The following is a 21,751-nucleotide window of genomic DNA, read 5'->3' as shown; positions in this document are numbered from 1 at the left end:
TTAGCTGTTACGTTCTGTAGGAAAACCTTGAAGGGTATACATAAATGATCCCTTGCTGAATTCAGAACACTGTCGTCTTTTCAGAATGTTTAGCTGTCCAGGATCCAGCATTGGTTTCACACCTATTTTTGTCACTAACTGGAAGGAGGTTGAAAGCACAAAAAAATAGTAAAAATGGTGTATGTCTCAGTAAAATGCCAAAATTGTGTTGAAAAGTGGGGTTTTCTGATTAAAGTTTGCCTGTTCCTGAAAGCTGGGAAGATGATGATTTTAGCACCACAAATTATTTGTTGATTCCATTTTCAGGGGGAAAACACATGCTTCCTTCTGCAGACCTTTTTCCCAATTTTTCAGAAAAAAACGAAATTTTAGCTGTATTTTGGCTAATTTCTTGGTGTCCGCCAGGGGAACCCACAAACTCTGGGTACCTTTAGAATTCATAGGCTGTTGGACAAAAAGGACGCAAATCTGTCGTGGATAGCTTATGTGGGCAAAAAGTTATGAAGGCCTAAATCCAAACTTCCCCAAATAGCCAAAAAAAAGGCTCAGCACTGGGGGGGAGAAGGCCCAGCAGCTAAGGGGTTAAGACCAGGAAGCGGAATGAGGGCAGGGTCTAGGGGCAATGGGATAATGGTAATGGGGAGTGCATTTTATCACCTTTTCTGGATGACAAGAACATAATACACTGCACATTAAACATAAAAGCAGCAGAAGAGTAATAGGTTCCAACCAAATAAATATAAATCGTCTAATCAGGAGGAGAAAGACCATAATGGAAGAAGAAACAGAGCTGTGCTATCTTTGGAAGACATCTGCGTATAGGGCAACCACCTTCTGAACACATAACTCAGGACACGTTTGTACGGAGCTGCAGGTGACCCATCCCCTAAATGCCAGAGGTCCCACAAGCCAATGAGCATGTGGACCCACGTACCACATTCGAAAGTAAAACGCTGGAAACTGCAGTAAAATTCTTGAATCTACTCATTTATGGAAAATTGTTGATTCTACCAATGCATCACTATGATCATGCACTTCTTATAGCCTTTGATTTCTAAAACCTTCACATGAATGAGTCATATAACAGTTTTTTTGTTTTAAAACATATTTTATTGACATTAAAAACAACCAAAGTGAGTCAGAACTGGCTTATCTTTTCACTATTAAAATATATTTGGTCTCTCGAAGGAGTATCACACTTGGGTCGGCAAAGGTAGCCTGACTACAAATGAAATTGTATTAGATCTGAAGAGGCCAGCAGGACTGGGACCGAGTGAGTCACATGTCAGGCGCAAGTCAAGTGCTGATGCAAACGGCAACTTCAGCTGAGCGGTGGACAAAAGGGAGCAGAATAAAATGGTATACATGCTTGGTCTCTGTTATTATTACAGGTTTTAAGGGTAGTTTTCGATTCTTACCACAATTGGCCATTTTCCCAAAAATGTGAAACATTAATGGAGGTATACCAATGGCACCCGCTGATTAATTTTCATCAAAATACTTGATACAGGTTAGTTGTAATAATGTAAAAGTCCTTCTCTCTCAAGTGTTGATACAGTATTGAAATCTAAAATTGGACAGGAGAGCTTATACCTCAGTTACATTTTTAACACTCAACATTACCGTCCACCGGTCATCAGCAGGGGTTCCAAACGACATAAACTCTTTCAGACATGTGATTCATGTGTTCAGGTGTCATCAGCTTTGGATGATTTGGGGTTTCTACTCTTGCAAGAATCACTTGAATTCCTCTAAACAACACTTCAATAATGTCATAATTAGGTAGGTTTAAATTTTGGGGTCCACTGAGAGACACGCCCTGTTGCAAAAAGCCTCATCCATGGCTTAACGAATGTTCATTGATTTGTGCCCTCTCTCAACTCTGTTTCACAACTCTCAACTCCCCATTGTATCCAACTGTCATAACCATGGTTGATCCTTTGAGAGTTAAGCAATAAATATTTTGCAAAGGGGCTATAAGGCCATATTAAGGGCTACACTGCACTAAACGAATCTCGTTTAACATAATATGACATAATTCCTCTTGTAACAGTACATAGTTCACAACAAGCTTGTCTCAGAATATGACCACAGTTCAATTATCTAAGGTGCCACAGAGAGTGTGTTTTCTGAATCATTCAATGAGCACCAGGTTTCCATCTTTAATGATGCCTAGAGACCTTCGGCTGGTCAATCTCAAATGAACAATCTCTTCTTCCCGTGACGGAAGCCAAGTCTTCTTCATTCTTCAAGGAACTTTACTTGCATAGACCTCAAGCCTCTTGGGAGCATTAATAGTGAAAAACGTGTTTAAAAGCACAAATATAGTTCTTAAAATTAATTAAGATCAACATAATCCCTTCCACCGGGATTTATTTAGTGAAACCCATGGTGAGTACTGCATTGCAGAAAGAATTAACAAGAAAGTAACAAATGTACTGTGGTCGGGCGAAGGAGCAAATTTTGTATTCCTGAGTCAAACTTTCAAAAAAAGAGCAGCAACTTGTGGGGATGTCATCCGGACTTCATGGTAGTCAAATCCAGCACTGGGTTTCACATTACACCTCCCCATGCACCACAATCAAGATTTGTTATGAAAAAATAGGGAACTCTGGATTGGATAAAGTGCCCCTTCTATGGTCACATAAACCCAGGGCTGGAGCACGACTCATATTTGACCAGGTGTCAAATTCCAAGCATAGGCTTCACTACAAGTAGGGACAACCATAGCTGGGATGGACCCCACAAGAGCAACACACTAGTGTTCTAAAATTAAAAACTATGATCCGTGTAGAGTACCAAAAGGGAAGATATCAGGGATCACAAGTTAGAGGCCTGGTACCCTACCATTATAATAGAGGGCTGGCCTTCCTTCCACCCTGCTATCATAAATGAGAGTCAGCCTACCCCCAGCTTCATAAAAGAGGGCTAGCCAGCCAACTCACAATCATATAAAAGTTTGGCCTGCCACACTACCATCATAAAAAGGGCAGTCAGTACCCCCTACCATCTTAAAGGAGGCTGGCCTTCACACTCTCACAAAAGAGTGCTTGCCTTCCCCTGGCTAAAACATCATAAAAGAGGGCTTGTCTAACCGCAATGCCCCATATCATAAAAGTGGGATGGTCTACCCCTTTGTGTCCTGAAAAATCACAAAAAAGAAGAGGTCAGACTTGTACTCCATCACCATAAAAGAGAGCTGGCGTCCCCTGAGCCATCATGAAAAATCCATGAACCTGCTCATGGACTGGCAGCTAATAAGACAATTGTGTGTTGCTCCAGTGTTCTTTTTTCGCAAAGTAGCAGTCTGTCCAGTGGAAGAACATTTAGGCAACAATTCAGAAAAGTCCTCGATATTTGGTATTTAGCACCATGGAGATCCAGAAAAAAATACACCCCAGCTGGTGCCCACATCACTGCTTAAGTTCCCCTGAACAACAGTCCAATTTCCTGTTCCCGAGATAGAGCCTCATGGGGACTCAAGGTGGTCAGATGAGGCTAGTATGATTAGAACAAGAGATGGAGTAAGGAGAGGGAGAGGACAGTGATGGCTAGTGACAGAGAAGCCATGGGCCCATGGCTTGCTGTGCCGGAAATGCAGTGGTTTCTGTTCTGGCCGATGCATGAGGCATAGGCCATGACATGTGGAATATAGTTCTGCTCATGTACGCCATGCAGGAGGTGTGCCATCGGACCTTTTGAGAAAACAGCCACATCTTCTCCACCATGGGTCTCCTGCTTCAGTGGGACTGCAGACTGGGCCAAGTAATTGCGACTAGCTGCAAAAAAAATACAAAAAATGTATTTATATTTTTATAATGCATAATTGATGTCGAAACACACAGCTATGCAATGGAAATCCAAGACCATCATTCACAAAGAACAAAGCAAGGAAATTAATGGATAGGCAAATTCATTTTACAGCATCCATGTGACAAGCTCCTCCTCAGTATATCATATCCCTTGTATCTAGCTGACTGACAACCCTGTTTGTTTCTATGCAGTAAACACAAAAAAGATGATGGCGGGAATGTTTGCAGGAAGCCTAATCACTGGCAATCACTCCGGTAGCATTCCAACCCATTATTCTTTTGTCCATGATGTCACTCCCAATCAGACCCAGCCATATGCAAATCAGTCTTGATCCGGTTCCATCAGTACCAGTCCAGCCTGAACTGTCAAGCCAATTACAAATTGGAACACAAGGAACCCAAGACAGGTTTCAGCCTGATTGGGTCCTTTTCATTTTGGGTGTAGCATGATTCCAGTGGCACAGTCAGCAAAGGGCCCACGTCTGGGCATAACTGTCGGTATTTATGGAGTTGCATCAAGCACAACAAAGGTGATGGAAACTCCTTCATGGCACCTCAGATTAGATCCACCCATATGCAAATCAGCCTTGGCCCTGCTCTACCAGGAATAATCCAGCCCCAGCTACTAAGGTGGGGCCTCTCTGGACCAGAACACAAGCAACCCAAGAGCCAATGTAGTTGTGTGTAGCTTCGTTCCATTGGCAGAGTGACATCTGGCATACCCCTAGCCACTTATGGTATTACATCAAAAAAACAAGAAGGACAAAAAGGAGGACCAAGACCGATCTGCATATGGCAAGGTCTAACCTGAAGTGGCAAAGTGTGCAAAAGACTGGTGTGCCAGAATGCTACCCAAGCAATTGCCAGTGATTATACAAATTGCAAACATTCCTCCCATCACATTTTGTGTTTTGATGTTTCTAGGCAGTGGTCGAACAGGATAAATGGCTTAGGTCGGGATGTGCAAATATTTTATCAGACAAAAACAAACACATCTTTCAGAATTCGCTTACAGTACCCAAGCTTTGCTGTGTCAAAAAGACTCCAAAGGGCCTACTGATACCAAAAAAGAGGAGCTATTTAGCAAACGACAGCCCAGCACCAGAGAAACAGCAATCCCACATCCTGTAGCAGAGAGGGAGACATGGGCCCAATGATAGAGGTGGCTTCAGTTGGAATTAACAGATTGCTTCCTCAATAGTGCATGATATATCAGCATGTGCAAGACCGCAAACTAGGAGGTAAAGGGGTGAGTAACTTGACATGAGTTGACAGGAGCTGATAGGAGACTGAATAATTCCGCTGTGATAATGTCACCTTGCCAGCTTTTCAGCTGTGGACTGCAAGAGTCTAGTATCCCAAGAATGGAATTCACTCTCTGAGGAGAGGAGAGTGGAGAAGCAATGAAAGAGTGGCAAGGAAGGGCCCCGTGAGGGGTAAAAGAACACTGTCAATGAGCATCTTTCCAAATGAAAGGTTACAGTTATAAAGACTGTTGTGTCATCAAATGGATAAATCAGTCCCTGTACCAATAATGAGATGGTCTTCAGAATGTGACATGCTCAAACGAGGCTAAGGAGAGACAAAGAGAAAAATACCTTTGGCGACCTAGGAACAAGTGCAGGGGGTGAATGGTGACTGTCCACATTTGAACTCCCCTTAGGAGCCCTAAAGTGAATGGTAGGAATCGATCCAATTGAAACAGAATGGGAAAGAAATGACGCTTTCCATGCTTTCCATATGAAGAGTATTTGGGAGTCACCAATAGTTGTCCAATGCTCACAACAGGCAAACTCCCTGCCAAAATAAAGGAAGTGTTAGCAAGACAAATATGGGAAGTAAATCCCCAAGAGGCAAAGATTAAAGTATCTCAAGAAATATAGAGGAATATAATGCCAAATGTGACATGCCTGAAGCTACAGAATATTTTTCACGCATTTGATAATATTAACAACAACATTGACATAGGAAGGCACAGCCTTGGACCCCTGGGAAATGCAGCCTTTCTGAGAATGCATACATTTCCAAGTGTAGACACTCCTAGCAACCTGCCAACCTCCAGTTTATAACTGCATAACTGTTTTAGTGGGTACACCTTTCTTGTCGTCTACATCTTCCCATGTTGGCCATCCCCACTGGGTCCAGCTTTTATTTGCTGCTTTTCAAAACATCCAGGGACTCCTGAGCGGCACTAAACTCCCACATAACTATTTATGACAAGTAAGAAAGGACCCATTCTACATGATCATAATGTCGGTGTTCATTTTGGCATGATCCATGTACAGGTCAACGTGGGGTCTCTGATGTCACAACAAGTCGCCAAGTCCATTTGCCAGGCTGTGATGAAAAGATGAACAGTGGAGGGGCAGCACACTGAATGCCCGTCTGTACCAGCCCTTTAATGCATTCTGCTTTCGATGCAGTCCTGAATAATGTTTAAACTCACAGTCAATGAAGTGTTTGTCACCCAGTATTAGCACAGCAAGTGATTGATATCCATGGATAAGTGTTATACAGAAGGGAAATCACGGAAATAAACACGATAGAAGTTCACCTGAAAACTTACAAACCATTACTGGTGATGGATAGGAGTGCATGAATGCTAAAATCACATTGAAATAATGCATCTTTCTTTCTGCAACCCTCATTTGCCTCAGTCTGCAAATGGATTTACATTTTCCGCATTGGCAGAAAGTTTTACTGAGCCGTAGGCTGTGACGGTCAGTTATTTTCCTACTAAGTGAAAATAATTTTGGCTCAGCATATGGAGGAAGATTATCGGGACTTTGCATTTCTCTCCATACACCACCTCACCTCGGTCAGTAAGCTTCCAAATAGCCCTTCTCTAGTTCCCTTTCTAGGCACCATTGTGGCTGGATACAGGCAATAGTCAACATCCAAGTCCAGTTCCCATGACAATTTCATGGTCAAATGGTGCTACTAGATACCTATAGACATTTAAAGCATCTGCTTTCACACGTTCATGAATAACTTCACTATTAGGGGTGGGAGGGGCATAGACAGTCTGGATTCTCTTTCAATGGTGCGAGTGGCATGGTCTTACTGCAGAAACATAACAAGAATACCTGACGACGGAGTAAACTGAGCATGCATCTGAGCGGTTCTACTACTCCGAAACTTCTGGGTTACATCATTGCAGGAGCTGCTCACTCACACAATAAGCACCTCATCTGTAAATCAGATTCCATTGCTGCCTGGCTGCAATGGCCTCACAAGTTATATATTTATATAATTAAGCTAAACAATTCATCTTGCTCAGAGAGATACAGAGATCCAACCTGAGCTGCAGGAGGAGAAATTTAGGAGCTACAGAACTACAACTGCTGAGCAGATTAGAAGTGGTAAATATGTGGGAGCCCATGGCTCTCCACTCAGTTGGGTAGTATTCTCATGATGATGCGCTAAGAGGTGCAAGTGATGTGCAGCAGAAGGACACAGGCCAGCTCGGCGGATTTGATGTTCTACAACGCAAAGCATTGTGATCTTGTTCTACAGCCGCTCTCGGAGGTTGGCTGATCGATTCAGAAGCTCCGACTTATTGCAGTTGTTGGAAGCTAATGGTAGGCATTTGGTTAATGTTTTCCTTTAACTTCATTGTCTCCATTGGAAGCTTTCTTGTCCACTTTCGTGGTGCCATCTTTGACCTTTACCTCTACACCTCAAGATCCTACTTTCTTGACTGTGTGGTATTTCTTGTCTCCCCCTCTTTCGCTTTATACCCTGTATTCTCCATGGACATCAGATCAAACAGAGGGAGCCACCTGCATTTTGAGTTGAGTGAGAAGTCTCAAAAGCAACCAGGTCAGAGACAGGTAGGTGCTTTGCAAGCTGTCCCTGGCCAAGCTGTAAGTAGCTGAAAATGCGAGTGAACATGAGAGACCTGGGGGATTTCTTTACAATTTGAAGCATTTTCCTCTTCGATGTCAGGAGTATGCAGAAAGTGTTATGCAGTTGTAAGGAAATAACAGATTGAATATCCTGCTCTACTTAAACTTTGGGATTTATGTAAATGGTGATGAATAAACTGTGCACTGAAACCTTAAAGTTCATGTGAGAACAAAATAAAACATGTATTCAAATTGAAGATCACACGGCTAACCTCTGATGTACCCAACAGACCTACACTGGAGTCACTGTTCTGGAGTGCCTGGGGATGCTACATATCAGCACCAATGTGAGTTTGGACCTCCAGGTGCTAGGTCAGCGTTGGGTACTGGGTGTCAAGTTGGAGGTACACTAGTATCATTGCGGATTCTACAGGGAGTGCTGAAGGTAACCATTGAGGAGCAGTGGAAGAACTGCCTGTGTCAGTGGTGGAACATCAAGGATTGCTGCCAGCAATGATTAAGCTGCATTAATAGAGGGGCTTTAGGGCTTCAGTACTGAAATAGTGGTGCTTTAGGTCACGATTGCGGTACACTGACAGAGGTGGCTAGGGTCCTCAAGATCATAATCAGGAGGTGCACCATCTTCATTCAAGGATCACTTAGATCTGAGTAACTTCTTAAGTGTTGCTATCACAAGAACTCACTGATATCGACGGTGGAAACGTTCTCTCGCAGGCCGTTCACCAACTTGAAGCCTGGTCCATTTCCGTACAGAATAGCGGTGTAGGAAAGTTTGTCGATGTCACTCACGGTCGGAGCCAGGCCTGCAGGAAGAGAGGTCCAGAAAGAAGGAAAGGAAAAGGGAAAGGGAAGAAAAGAAAAGAAAAGAAAAAAGAAACATTATTTTTATTTGTACTGTAAAGCTTATCCCCACAAAAGGGGGCACTGTAATATTTTACATCACTATTAGAATGTTAATAAAGAAATATTCATGAAAAAGTGAAAATTCAAGAGATGTAGCACATGATATTTGTATCATGGGTAAGTCACAAAAGTCTAGTATTTCTATGATGTGGAGTTTCTTAGCACAACAAGCGTATGGAAAAGATGCGGCTTTAAATTCAATACTGAAGTATGCCTGTTTTCAAATTCTAAACTTGGCGTGCCTGTAATACAGATCAGATAAATCATATTGTGAGAACAATTTTTCATCAAAAATGCTTTTTCCATTGCTGGGAAATGGATGTAAAGGTCTTGTATTAAAGTGCAAACAGCAGTAACATTTCTTAGTAAATTAAGTCGCAAAGCACCTTCACGTCCAGTTCATTTGACCTGAAATTTTACCAAGGCTCAATTTTATTTTAAGCGCATCTGGGATTGACATTTAGCAAGCCATTCGAATGTCACAATCATTCCACGATAAAGTAGGAGACACCGAAATGGGATTATTTTCGTATAAAATTGATGAACACAGAAATATTGGTTATTAAACTGTAACCTTTGGGTGTTGTTGGTATTGCACAATGGCTGAAGGATGTGCCAGGACCAGTAATCATAATAGCATGTTTAGGGTGGTCTCAATGGGCATGGAAGGGCCAGTATGGGAGTATCATTCTCATGAAACAGAGCGGAACCACGTGACAGAAGGACAGCAAGCACAGCAAAGCAAAGCATTCCCAGAGTAAACTGCATCATCCCAGAGGTGACTGATATACTCTTTGCAATGACTGGTTTAATCTATCAATCTATCTCACTATCTCTTCACCTCTCTATCCATCTATCCATCCATCCAACCATCCATCCATCCATCTATCCATCCATCCATCTATCTATCTACCTATCTATCTATCTAACTATCTACCTATCTAACTATCTGTCTGTCTGTCTTGTAACTGTAGAGTGTAGGCCTATTTTGACATTGATGGGTTCTGGTGCCATTTACATACCACGAAGCCGACGGCCGAGTGATTTATAATTGTCAAATGTCATCCAAACCCAGAGATGACAATTTAGGACCACAATACACATATTTATTGTTATGTATATTTTTTGAAAGATTTAGAACAGTTTAACATCATCTGTATAGTGTTTCGTTGTTTACCGGAGGCTGCAGGTATACGTTTGTTAAGGTTTTGAAAACGGTTTATTTTTGTTGGGGAGCGTATGCTAATATTTAACATTTGTTTTATACAACAATGTGTATTAATTCAATCAGTTAATGCATTGGTAAAGCGCAGGGCTAACCTAAAAGACTTCCCCTGAGTCTTAAGTAACGGAAGGGACAGCAAGTATCTAAAAAGGGAGGTTTTCAACAATCTTTGAAACTTCTAAGAGGGAGTGCAAGTCCCGATTTTTAGAGGTAGTGAGTGCCACAAGGTAGGACCGAGAACAGCAATATTATTAAAAATCTAATTTTAAATGCAAGTTGCATTTAGGTAAATTAAAAACACATGCTTTTGTTGTGTAGTACATAGGCAATATAGAGTAGTTTAACAAGATATTTATAATAAAAGAAAAGAAAGTGCAATGCGGAATAGTGTAGCTTTTAGCTGACAGTTTTTCTGTTTACAATGTTTAGGTGCCCAAACTGGGGTGGATTCTTTGGTAGGTGATTGCATCAAGGTTTGGCCTGCAAGGGTGAACCTGTCAGGTGTGCGGAATAATGTTCTAAAAGCAGCAGTGTCATTGTGAAATCTTTTTTTTTCCAATCACTGAAAGAAAGAGGAAATGCTGTCTTTAATTTTTCATTTGTTATGGGAAGCTACATATCCTGCAAATGATGGGAAGTAATTCTAACTTACACTTCTTTTTTGTGAATTACAAGCTTTGAAACCACTGACAAGCAAGCATTGAACAAAAGGCTTAATTAAGCGATTCACTTTAACATTGGTAAAAACCCCACCAAAGACCCAGCTTTTTGATTATATATATATATATATATATATATATATATATATATATATATATATATATATATATACTCACACACACCTATATATTTATATGCACACACACAAATATACACATATATATATATATATATGCACACACACAAATATATATATATATATATATATATATATATATATATATATATATATATATATATATATAAATATATATATATATGCACACACACATATACACAACGTGCCCCAAACAGAGATACATTCAAAATTTCAGTCCTCATTTATTAACACAAGAAACAAACACAGGTGAACGTTTTTATAATGAACAAACCTCAACGCATTTGGGAAACCTTCTTCCTCATGAGGTCAGGCAGTTCAACTCAAGCCACTCCTAGGTATTATTAATCTTGCCCAAGTGGACCTCCAAGTGAGTCTGCAATGATGGAGTGGTTATTATCTCAACCTTAGTAGGGAATGAAATGCCATATCTTGTTGGTTTGTCTCAATATTTACACAGCCGAAATGTTCCACACTTTGCCTCCCAAGTTCGACCCGCAGCTTCTGCGGTCGTGCAATCTCCCTCCTGGGCTGCTGGCAAGTAATTCAAACAATGTTCCCCAAACAGAGATGCACTCCACATTGCATTCCTCATTTATTAACACAAGAAACAAACCCAGATGAAAGTTCTCATAATTAAATCTTTGCAGACTCACTTGGAGGCCTTTGTTTCCTGGGTTCATAAATGAGGACTGAAATGTCCAGTGCGTGTGCGTGTGTGTGTGTATAATTCCTTTTGATTGCATTTTCAATATTTTCAATATATACAAGATGTAAGAGCACTGTGATGGCTGCGAATCCCTGCTACAACCGATGAACCCTTACTGCAACTTTTCCATCTTCCACTTTTTCAACAGACTAACCAGTCTTTCACTATTACATCCACTGCCCTTTTCCTCCGTCTTTCTTTTTACATATAATTCATGCATCCTTACGTCCATTCTCACATCCTCCTGTCCATCCATCGTTCCATTTACCCATCCTTCCACCCTTGTATTCGAGCATGGTCAACCATTGTTCCTTTCACCCTTCTAGCAGTCCATCCCTTCACACTTACATTCATCCTCTCGTCCAACCTTCTGTTTCCTTCTTTCACCTGTGCTTCCTTTTATCCTTCCTTCTTACCTTCCTTTGTTCCCACTCCCCTCCTTCATTTTCCTGTCTTTTCTACACATCTTTCTTTCTTATCTTTCCTTCTTAATTTTTCTTCTCACCATGTTCTCTACTTGATTGCTTTATTTCCCTATTAATCAGAGCTGAACACATTTATCAGCCATTGCCCCTCCACGATCATTCCCCCCAACATCTTTATGCCCTAGTATTCCATCACAGCATAATTTTTGAGGTTTTGTTTGTAAACTTTCAGATAAAATACCCCATTGAGAACAAATCAAAGTTTTAGGGGTTCTCCTCTTACAAGCCAATCAGGCTACATCCAACACACTTCGGTAGCTGCTAAAGTGCTGCTTCTTAAGCAAATCGTCAAGCAAATCAAGCAGGCATTGGTTCTATGACTCACCCAATAGTAAAATCAAGACGGAATTCAAAATGATCGACAAGTGTGTAAATATTCTCTAATGAAATTCATTACATGTGCATTTGCCTCGATCACATGATTTATCCAGAAAATCAGACTGGATTTTACTGACGGCCAGCCAACAAGCCATAGTCCAACGACAGTTGCAAGATCAGCTCTAACCTCAAAGAAAGTGCTGCTGCTGTAAAGTCTGCACAAATAGTTTTGCAGGAACTTTCATTAGGTGACAGCCAACAAGACAGCAGAGCGTTCTGGATTGCTAAAGACATCTCGGGAAAATCAGAAAGTTGACCTAGGAATGCATTCTGCCCATTGCTTGCCATTGGCTCTGTGGTTTGTGACACACATTTTCTTCCTTTCCATTTGCTGGTTTTATTTGTTATAGGCTCGCCAGCTTGAGTTCGGTCCTTCCCTTGCCAAAACCTTATTCACAGCGTGAATCCCACTCTGCAAACAGGGCTGAAAATGTTGTTCTTATCTTATCACATTTGCTGTGAATTCAACGATCTAAGTCAACTGCTAGGCACAGTCTTTCAAGGGCCCTTGTTTACTTTTCTATTCTCTGACTTCAAAGTGAAAGTATTTACGTGATAATCTTACTGGATATTGGGGGTATGAAAGAGTTTTCTTCTAGCACACAACAAAGTTTAAATGAACCGTTTAAGTATTTCAGGATATATCAGAATAATGAATGTTCAAACGACGTATATTTTTTGTTATTTCTGGCGCATATTGGAAACAAATACTTTAATATGATCAAAACAGATCATTAAACTAGGGAATGCAATTTCCACACCTTTTTGTCTGTGCACTGTATCGTATTATTAGTAAAACTTTATATCTGTACAAATGTAATGATCATTTCAGTTGAAAATGTGTCTGTAATTGCTACCACACCATGAGTAAATGAGCACTCCACTCTATGTCACTCAACCCTACCCTGCACCACTCCACACCACTGCACTCTGCACCACTTATTCTACACCACTGCACTCAAAGCCATTTCAAGCTATGCCTTTCTATTCTACCCTGTACTCTATGCCAATGCACTCTTCTCCACTTTACACCACTGCAGTATTTGCCACTGCACTCTCAGCACTCCAGTCTAGGCCACACCAATCTCCTCTGCACAACTCCACTCTATGCCACTGTACTCTACGACATTATACAACAGTGCACTCTGTGTCAGTACACTGTATGCCAATGCACTTTAAGCAGTAACACTCAACTCTATGTCCCTGCACTCTATGCAAATCCAATGTATGCCACTCTAATCGACTTTGCACTACTGCACTCTATGCCACTGCACTCTGCACCACTTTACTCCATGCCATTGCACTCCATGACATACTATGCAACTACACTATACCCTGCACCACTCAACACTGCAAACACTTCACTCTACTCTGAAACAATCTACCTCATGCCACTGCACTCTAAATCACCCTACTCCACTCTGTACCACTCCACTCAATGGCACTGCATTCTATGCCACTCTACTCTTAATCACTGCACTCTACGCCAAAGCATTGTCTACAGCTGCACTCCGTCTCTGCACTCCTCACTGCACTCTACTCCACATCACTGTATTCTATGCCACTGCTCTCTAAGCCACTCTATTCCACTGCACTCCAACACTCTACAACACTGCACTTTCCACCCCTCTACTCTGCACTACTCCACTCTATGCTACTCCACTATAGCCACTGCACTCTACACCAGTGCACTGTATGGTACTATACTGTACTTTGCATCATTCTATGATACTCTACTCTGCACCACTCCAAGCCAATGTATTCTATGCAACTCAACTCTACTCTGCAATGTATGCCACTGAACTCTACTCTGCACCACTGCACTCTGCATCACTCAACTCTACGCCACTCCACGCTGTACCACTCTATGCCACTCTACTCTATTCACTTTATACCAACGCACTCCACTCTACTCTAACCTGCGCCACTCTAATGTGTGCCACTCCACTCTGCGTCACTACACTCTACAGCTGTCAACTCTACTCTGTGCCACTCAATGTGACCACACAATGCCACTTCAATGCATGACAGTCTCTGCCCCTCCACTCCACAACACTTTACTTTACTCTTCAATATTTCACTCTATGACACTCCAGGCCACTCTTCTCCATGCCACTAACTTTTAGCCATGTTGAATAGCAGCCACGCTGCTGCACAACATTGCTAAAACACATTGGCAAAGCCAATAGCTCTTGCATAGGAGGGACCTATTTGCTTTGCCAATGGTTGTTTTATGAAGGCGCCGTACTCTGGGTAGATACTGTCAAACCTTTTCAAACTCCCTAACCTGTAAGGAGTGCCTGTCAAATGCTAGTAAAATAGAGCACTTTATCGAGCAGCTGCTGCAGTGATGGTCGTGCAGTTCGAGTCCAAACATTTAGGATCCAGCCTGCCATCCTTCTGAAGTTGATACAATGACTTGGTATAGACATATTATCAAAGTGACCAAAATATAAATGATCAATATTCTTTTTTAAGTGATATATGCTGAAAGCCTTCCTGTGAAGTATTGTTTCCCCATTTAACAAATGTGTTCTTCTCACGTTCTTCATCACAGTTACTGCAGTTCAAAGGCCCTCACAGTGGAACTGAGCACTAACACATTAGTTTCTAATGGTGTAAACTCCGTGTTTCAATGGGAATAAAATTACAGTTCCTTGCTAACATAAGTATCACCTGCAAAAAAAGGACTGTCATGCCCAGTAATGAGTGACATGCCCACTACAAAAGAGCCTAGGGCATGTCAGGGTCCTAATATAAGCAAGGAAAATGGCCAACCACACTCCAAGTTGGGTAGTGAAAGCCAATTATAATTGTAATGCATTGGGCCTCTCACATGCCCAGGTCCTGGTATCACTGTAGCGGCTGTACTATTGATAGTTATGCTACACCCAATGTTTAAGTTAATAATAATAATAATAATAATAATAATAATAATACCAATAAACAACAACAACAATAATCATAATAGTAATACAAGCAGGGCCCATATATTTTATTAGGGCCTGCCAATTGCACTGCCAATTGCAGGAGTTGATGAATGCCAAGGCAGTCAAGTACTAATTGCACCTCATGTCTCTTTTTTCACCACCTTGCACTTCCAGTCACTATATTTCACTCTTGCAAGTTATTGTCCTCTTTCTTTGCCACCCTTTTCATGTCTTTCTATCCATCCTCCTTTCATCCTTTAATCCCTTTCTTTCACTTGTTCTGGGGCGCAGTCTGATGTTGAAAAATAAGTCATTGCCCCCAAAATCGAGAGCCGGTGCCCACCGCCTGCAACTGAGTGCGCAAGTTAAGCACCGCAGGCTAGCTGCTGTCAAGGGTTGCTGTCTGGGAACACTGCATTGCGGTTATGTTCCCAGCATCAGATAACAGCAGAATAGAGGGTGTGGGAGAATTTTTTAAGTGGGGGTGCTGGCCAACAATGGCAATCATGTAGTACAATACCCTGTTCAACAGTCCCTTGATGCAGAATTCAGCTTTACACATTTTGTGCCTTGCTTTGGTAACTTTGGACAATTATCTCCTTCTGAACTTCTGAGCGCTGCACAAATACTGCACCAGAAGAAAAGCACCCTCCAAAATGTTTTGATATTGGAAAAAATACAAGAAGGATTCTCATGCCGGGCACATATTGCTATTAGATGTCCAATCCACCCAGTAAAAATATACACCTAATGTGCAACAAGACAATGCCCCTAGCCAGGGCTTCTCAGAACACTGGGAAAGGCCAAGTATAAAATATATTAGGTCCAATCCCCAGAAAAGTTTTAGATCTGTATTCACAGTGATACTCCTGGAACCCAGTGCAGATTTACTACTTTTTGCAATTCTTGCCCCTGAGAAACTGTGCTGCCAGAGGTTTCCAGGCACAGCACTGGCAGTGTCAAGTGACATTCACTCATGGTCATTACCTCAAAGCAGAGTTACACACAGTACAATAGTGATTGGGTAAAGCAGACCCACTGTGAAATTGAACTTTTTTTCTTTTTTTTCTCCAAGGTGAAAACATTTTTCTCAAAGAGAAACACACTGCATATCTCACCACTAAGTTTGAGGGGTGTCCTATTCCCCTACAAGTACCGGAACCCCATTTATTTCAACCCTTTTTCCGAAGCAAATCTCTGACTGTTTCCAGCATGCAAAAGGATCACAAATTCACGAATGTGTAGGTGCTCACAAACTCACAAGGCTAACACATCGATTTGTCAGCTGCCCACTCCTTGTTTGCGACTTACTGTTGCGTATATTATAAACAGTCATGGTAAACACATACAGAATAGCAAATTCATTAATGCATGACTTTTATTGGATACCTGAAGGGTGCAAATTCAGCCATTTTGATCTGTAAACGTATGTTCGTCCTCAAAAATGGCTTTGTGAAATGAATTCATTGAGACAAAAGCAGATTTCAAATAAGCACATTTTATTGACCTCTGCCATTTCATGCTCCCTAAAAAGATTTCAAAATGCTCCCCGCGCCCTTTCCTTTTACAACATTGAACAGTTAGTTCAAATGAAAAAAATGGAGACTCCAACTCTCTGAAGGCCCTGATTTGCTAAATAACAGACCAGTTCTGCAGGCCTTGTGTTCTGTCGTGGTGAAAGATGGTGGTCTGGCAACACAATTTGTAACATTGCCTAGGGTGGGCAAGGCTTCACATGGAAGAGCCCTTGCAGCACAGAGGCTGTGCTGAGCAGGCAGCCATTTATTAAATTACCCCACAGCACTCTCAGCAATGTTGACACCCGCAAATGGCAGGATAAATATACAATATGATGGCTGCGCTTGTGGTGGTAATCTGAGCTGAACACAGCCTGTCACTCTAAAACTCACTCAGTCTTGCTACCCCCCAGGTTAGACATGATGAATGTATATTATTGATTAAATTACCATTCTGTATGATAATATCTATGCTTGAGGTTGTGCTATTTACTCTTTGTTTGTGATATAAAGGAGAATATGTGGGCATCTAAATGTGCTACTTACTAAAGACTATTATTTAAATAAGTATTTTCCTTAGTTTCTTAAATTGCCATGATCAAATATTCAAATATGGGCACAAACGCACTGAATAGTGTGTGTAAAGTTTGCTACCCCTTGAATTTCAACCACCTTACATGCAACAAAGATCTCAGACCACCTGAACATGGATCTGGAGCATTAGGAGTACCTGCTGGATAAACTGAACCACATCTCAAAAAAGGGAATATACGAAAATTAGAGGTAAACAAAAGATACATATGGTACTCTGTAACAATATGGATCAATCATGATCTCAAAGTTTTAAGAAACACAATGATGTGCATTAAGAGACCAATGCTAAACCATGAGGTAAAACCAGAGAGTGGGAATAACATTTTATTTGGACGTCACCTCCTAATTTATATGTCTTAGATACAATTGAGAAATGACACATGGTATTACCATTATTGCACAGTTTACACATATTTATTTTTACACTGGCATTTACAAGTGGTAATGGGAGATGCTTCTTGTGTGCTGTTTGCCTTGTCTTGACATAAACGAGGTAAAAAGGCATCATACAAGTGGATTTATTGATAAACTTAGATTGTTTGCAAAATGTAACATATGCAATAAACACGGTTTTGCCACGTGGGATAAAATAGGAATCACACTTTTGGGAGTTGTCAGGGGGTCTTCAACCATTAAGTCATTTCAAAATCTACAAGCCCGGTACTCGCTTTTCTCTACCAAATTCCAAAAGTATTTATAGCAGAGGCACGCTACCGAACGAACATGCAAGACCTCCTATAATGTAGCCCACTCGAAGTCAAATTCCTACAAGGCCCACTGCACAGAGGAAAGAGGGGGTGTTGCAAATCTGCAGAACACCTATAATTAGCTCCCCCACTACCTTTGACTTGTTTAAAAGGAAATGGGAGTCCTGGGGTATTACCCTTGAGGAGGCTGACTGGAGGACGCTTGTATGGTCCCACGCACCACAGTCATTCCAGCCTTCCGATGACTGCTCCAGCTTAATTATTTACATACAACTTACATCACACAATATGGCCCTGGAGAACTGGCAAACAAACCTCACCCAAACGTCCCCGCTGCATCTCACTGGAAGTGGATTTCTTTCACATGGTGTTGTCGTGCCCAGTGATAAAAACATTGGAACAACATGGCAGTAATAATGACAGAGGTTTTGAGGCAACCAGTGTAACTTAAACCAAGGGTGATGGTGTTAGGTATACTGGGGGATCTGGATCTTCCCCACCACAAACTGACACTAATCGGTATTTACATGCTCTTGGCCAAAAGCAACCTAGCGCATTATTGGATTACCACCACAGACACTAGTGTGACATAATGGACCTCTGCAAAGGCATGCTGTGCTAAGATAGAAGAACCCATTTATAGGGCCAGAGGGTCTCCAAAGAAACACAATAAGATATGGGGGAAATGGGGGATTTATTCAGGTGTAACAAACAAGCACTGAGGAGAAGGGGGGCGTGTGGGCTGGATGGGGAAGGCCGGAGTGAGGGCTGGAGAAAGTGGCTGTGGTTTCTTGTAAAAATGTGATGTCATGATGTACCTAAACATAATAAAGTTGGTTATGAAAAAAGTATCTATGCATACTTTGCAGCATACTAAAAAAGTGCCAGTATATTTGATGGACTTTAAATGGCATTGCATAAAAATAACTCATTGGACTTGCCTTTTGTTAAAAAAAAAAAAAAAATTGATCTGCAATTATGTTAATTTTAAATGAACACAATGAATAAGTAGAACAGAGAAACAATACATTAGAACAATCTTAGCCTTATATCTATTACGTAAACTTAATGTGCCTTGTTTTGACCTTAGCATAATCATTGTTCCCATCATAGTTATGTACAAAGAGTTAATGTTTATCATGCTGCTCTGGTAAGGATGGCAACTTTTGTATTGATGCATGGTAAGACATTTTACGATGCTGAAGCCTCTACCTATCACACTCCTCTGTGACAGTGTGAAAGCATTATTATGTTCCGCTTTGTAAATCCACTCATATTGTTGTCAGACACATGAAAATGTAAGGTAGACATTGATGTTAAATTAGTTACCAGTAGTTTGGCAAAACAGAAGGTCTTTGAAAACACAACAAAACAGTTAACAGGACTTTCATTCAACCAGTCTTCATATGAACACTTTCAAGGTTATCTTGGGGTGCAGTACCGTCCCATAATGCTCCTAGAGCCAGTACTTCTCAGCAGGAAGGAAGACTCACTCACCAAAAATGGGATTTCCGCGCAGGGTATAGCCGCCCATAGTAAAGACGTGGGAGTGGTCCGCTGTTACTACAGTCAATGTGTCCTCTTCTGAGGTCAGAGTCCCGGCAACAGTGATGGCTTTGTCCATTTCCACGGCCTCATAGAGAGCCTGTTTTGCCTTGCCCTCGTGGTGTCCATGGTCAATCCTTCCTCCTGCAGATAAAGAGGAAATGGTGGAGGAGGGAGTGTGTAAAACATTGAACTAATCTGGCTTGATATGCCCTAATATGCATTTTATTCAAAATATAGACAGCATACACCTGTAGACGAAACCTGCTGGCAAGATATGCAGAGTGTTTACCTCATGTGACGTTCTAACTTTATTTTTTACAATTTGTGTTAGTCGTGGACAAGATCACTGGATACGATGAAGCACTCAACAGTAAAATAGCTGCTGCCTAATTAATTACTTGATTTTCATTTGAAATAAGCAAGAAATAATGGCCCTGTAATAGCACACTACTTAATTTACTTGCTTGAGTCGGCATAATTAAATTGTAGTCTGGCACATTGTATGAGATAAATTTGGCATTAAAGGTGTTGGCAATTTTGAGGGATAAAACAACATTGCAATTGTGAAGAAAAAAGAAAAATAAATAGTGAACAAAGCATTATTGTAAAGTTTCGAAATTGTTTATCAAGAGCTCGCACAAGGAAACTAGACAGGAGCCCTCATTTAGAGGGGGATGGTAATTAAACTGCTGCGAAGTAAAGGAAGGAACTGCATTTACCAACTCTATGTGTTCCACTGCTCAAAGCTTCAGGCGACGGAAGGTGGTTTTCCTGATGGATGAACCTCCATTGACTCCAGCACATGAGAAAGCTATGTACGCCATGTGGAAGCGTCACCATAGAGGGAAGTTGGCTTCCAATTTTGGCTGACCAGTCAGTCATCATTATTTGGAGTAGCACGTATTCCATAAAAGAGAGTAGACATTATTGTAGTGTTGCATGAAATGTCATATAAGTGACCCTGTGGTGCTGGGAGAATCCTCAACATGTCAAGCATATTTGTCATGTTGATACTTGCAGTTGCTCTTTAGTTTTGGGGGTATATTGTAAACGCCCACTAGTGATGACAACAATTCCACGATACAGTATAGCAAAAAATACATTTTGAGGTCGGCGATGTCCAGGTTTTCAGTCCGGTTCACTGATCAGCCTGAAAAATAGAGATTAACTACAGCAAACGGTTTCTGCAATCATATTGCAAATGTTTGTCCCACATTTTTAATGTTTTATACACGTTTTTCTCATTTATTAAATGCTTGTGGAAAAACTAGCCATAAAACCTGAGGAAGCACTATTAGCACTCAACCTATAATCAGTGCAGCACTATAAAGAGTCACAAAGACCCATTATGACCATTTTATTGTGGCACCAACCCTAAAATGATGCTATAGAATAAATAAGGGAAGTTAGAACTACAGTGACTTTCCAATAGTGGTACATGAAAACCAATGAGAACGCTAACACCTCTCCAAACCTACTCCAGCTAGGGCCCTCCCTGAATCAAGAGGAGGGTTCACATTATTCCTGCTCAACAACAACCCCACTAGCTTCAAATCAAGTTCCTACTACTGTAAAACACTTCACAAGTACTTACCATGTAATAAATCAGGAGTTTAATCATCCTAGGAGGGTAAAAATCAATTGAACTCCATCACCATGAGTATCCCGCAAGTACCACTTATTCCCCAAACCTCCAAAGGGGGGATTCTCTCAACAACGTATATCAATTGCCAGGATACACAATCTAACAAGTGACAATTTGCCCAAAATTCCTTTGAAATCACTGTTGTAGATGACGCCATGTTGATTCATTTGCTGTCATTTTGTATGTCGATTTTGTGTATAGCCCGTGCTGCTTTGGAGCTTCTGTTGTACTTATCCTCACTCTTAAGATTGGCCTTGGTAAGCGAAGATTCAGAAATTACGAGCTCATCGTCTGGAGGTTTGGATTTTTCTTTTTCAAGGTTTTTTTAAGGTTCTTTTTCGTTCCCTTGAGAATGATGTACACCTGTTTTTTGATTTTCATTGTTTGTCAAAAATATTCTTGCCTGAAACATATTAAGAAAATCTATATAAAGTGTGCTAATTGGTAGGGGTTAGCATTCGATGCTCACAGCTAATTGAAAGGAGATGCTGCTACACTGCAAAGCGATGTTGCACTTTTCTTGTTATGCTAAACAAATGTCTACAGACCTCACAAAGTCGTAAAAGTAGTTCATCTCATCTTTGACATGTCTTCAAAAAGCACCTCTTGACC

The 21,751-nt window shown here is 41.1% G+C and overlaps 1 protein-coding gene across 3 annotated transcripts in view; it reads right to left on the bottom strand.

The window, feature by feature from the left end:
* Window positions 1–1,087: 1,087 nt before the first annotated feature.
* LOC138300551 (alkaline phosphatase, tissue-nonspecific isozyme-like) overlaps window positions 1,088–21,751 on the bottom strand; it is a 229,167-nt gene continuing 208,503 nt past the window's right edge. For all 3 annotated transcript variants that reach the window (XM_069240081.1, XM_069240082.1, XM_069240083.1), the window contains exons 10-12: window positions 19,444–19,635; window positions 8,365–8,484; window positions 1,088–3,779 (exon numbers count right to left, since the gene is read on the bottom strand). In XM_069240081.1, the coding sequence (XP_069096182.1) occupies window positions 3,508–3,779; window positions 8,365–8,484; window positions 19,444–19,635 (584 nt within the window). In that variant the 3' untranslated portion in view covers window positions 1,088–3,507. The remainder of the gene's footprint in view (window positions 3,780–8,364; window positions 8,485–19,443; window positions 19,636–21,751) is intronic.

The sequence above is a fragment of the Pleurodeles waltl genome, chromosome 6, assembly GCF_031143425.1.
Source record: "Pleurodeles waltl isolate 20211129_DDA chromosome 6, aPleWal1.hap1.20221129, whole genome shotgun sequence".
Taxonomy (NCBI): Eukaryota; Metazoa; Chordata; class Amphibia; order Caudata; family Salamandridae; genus Pleurodeles; species Pleurodeles waltl.
The sequence above is the reverse complement of the archived record's forward strand: the minus strand, read 5'-3'. Positions and strand labels throughout refer to the sequence as shown.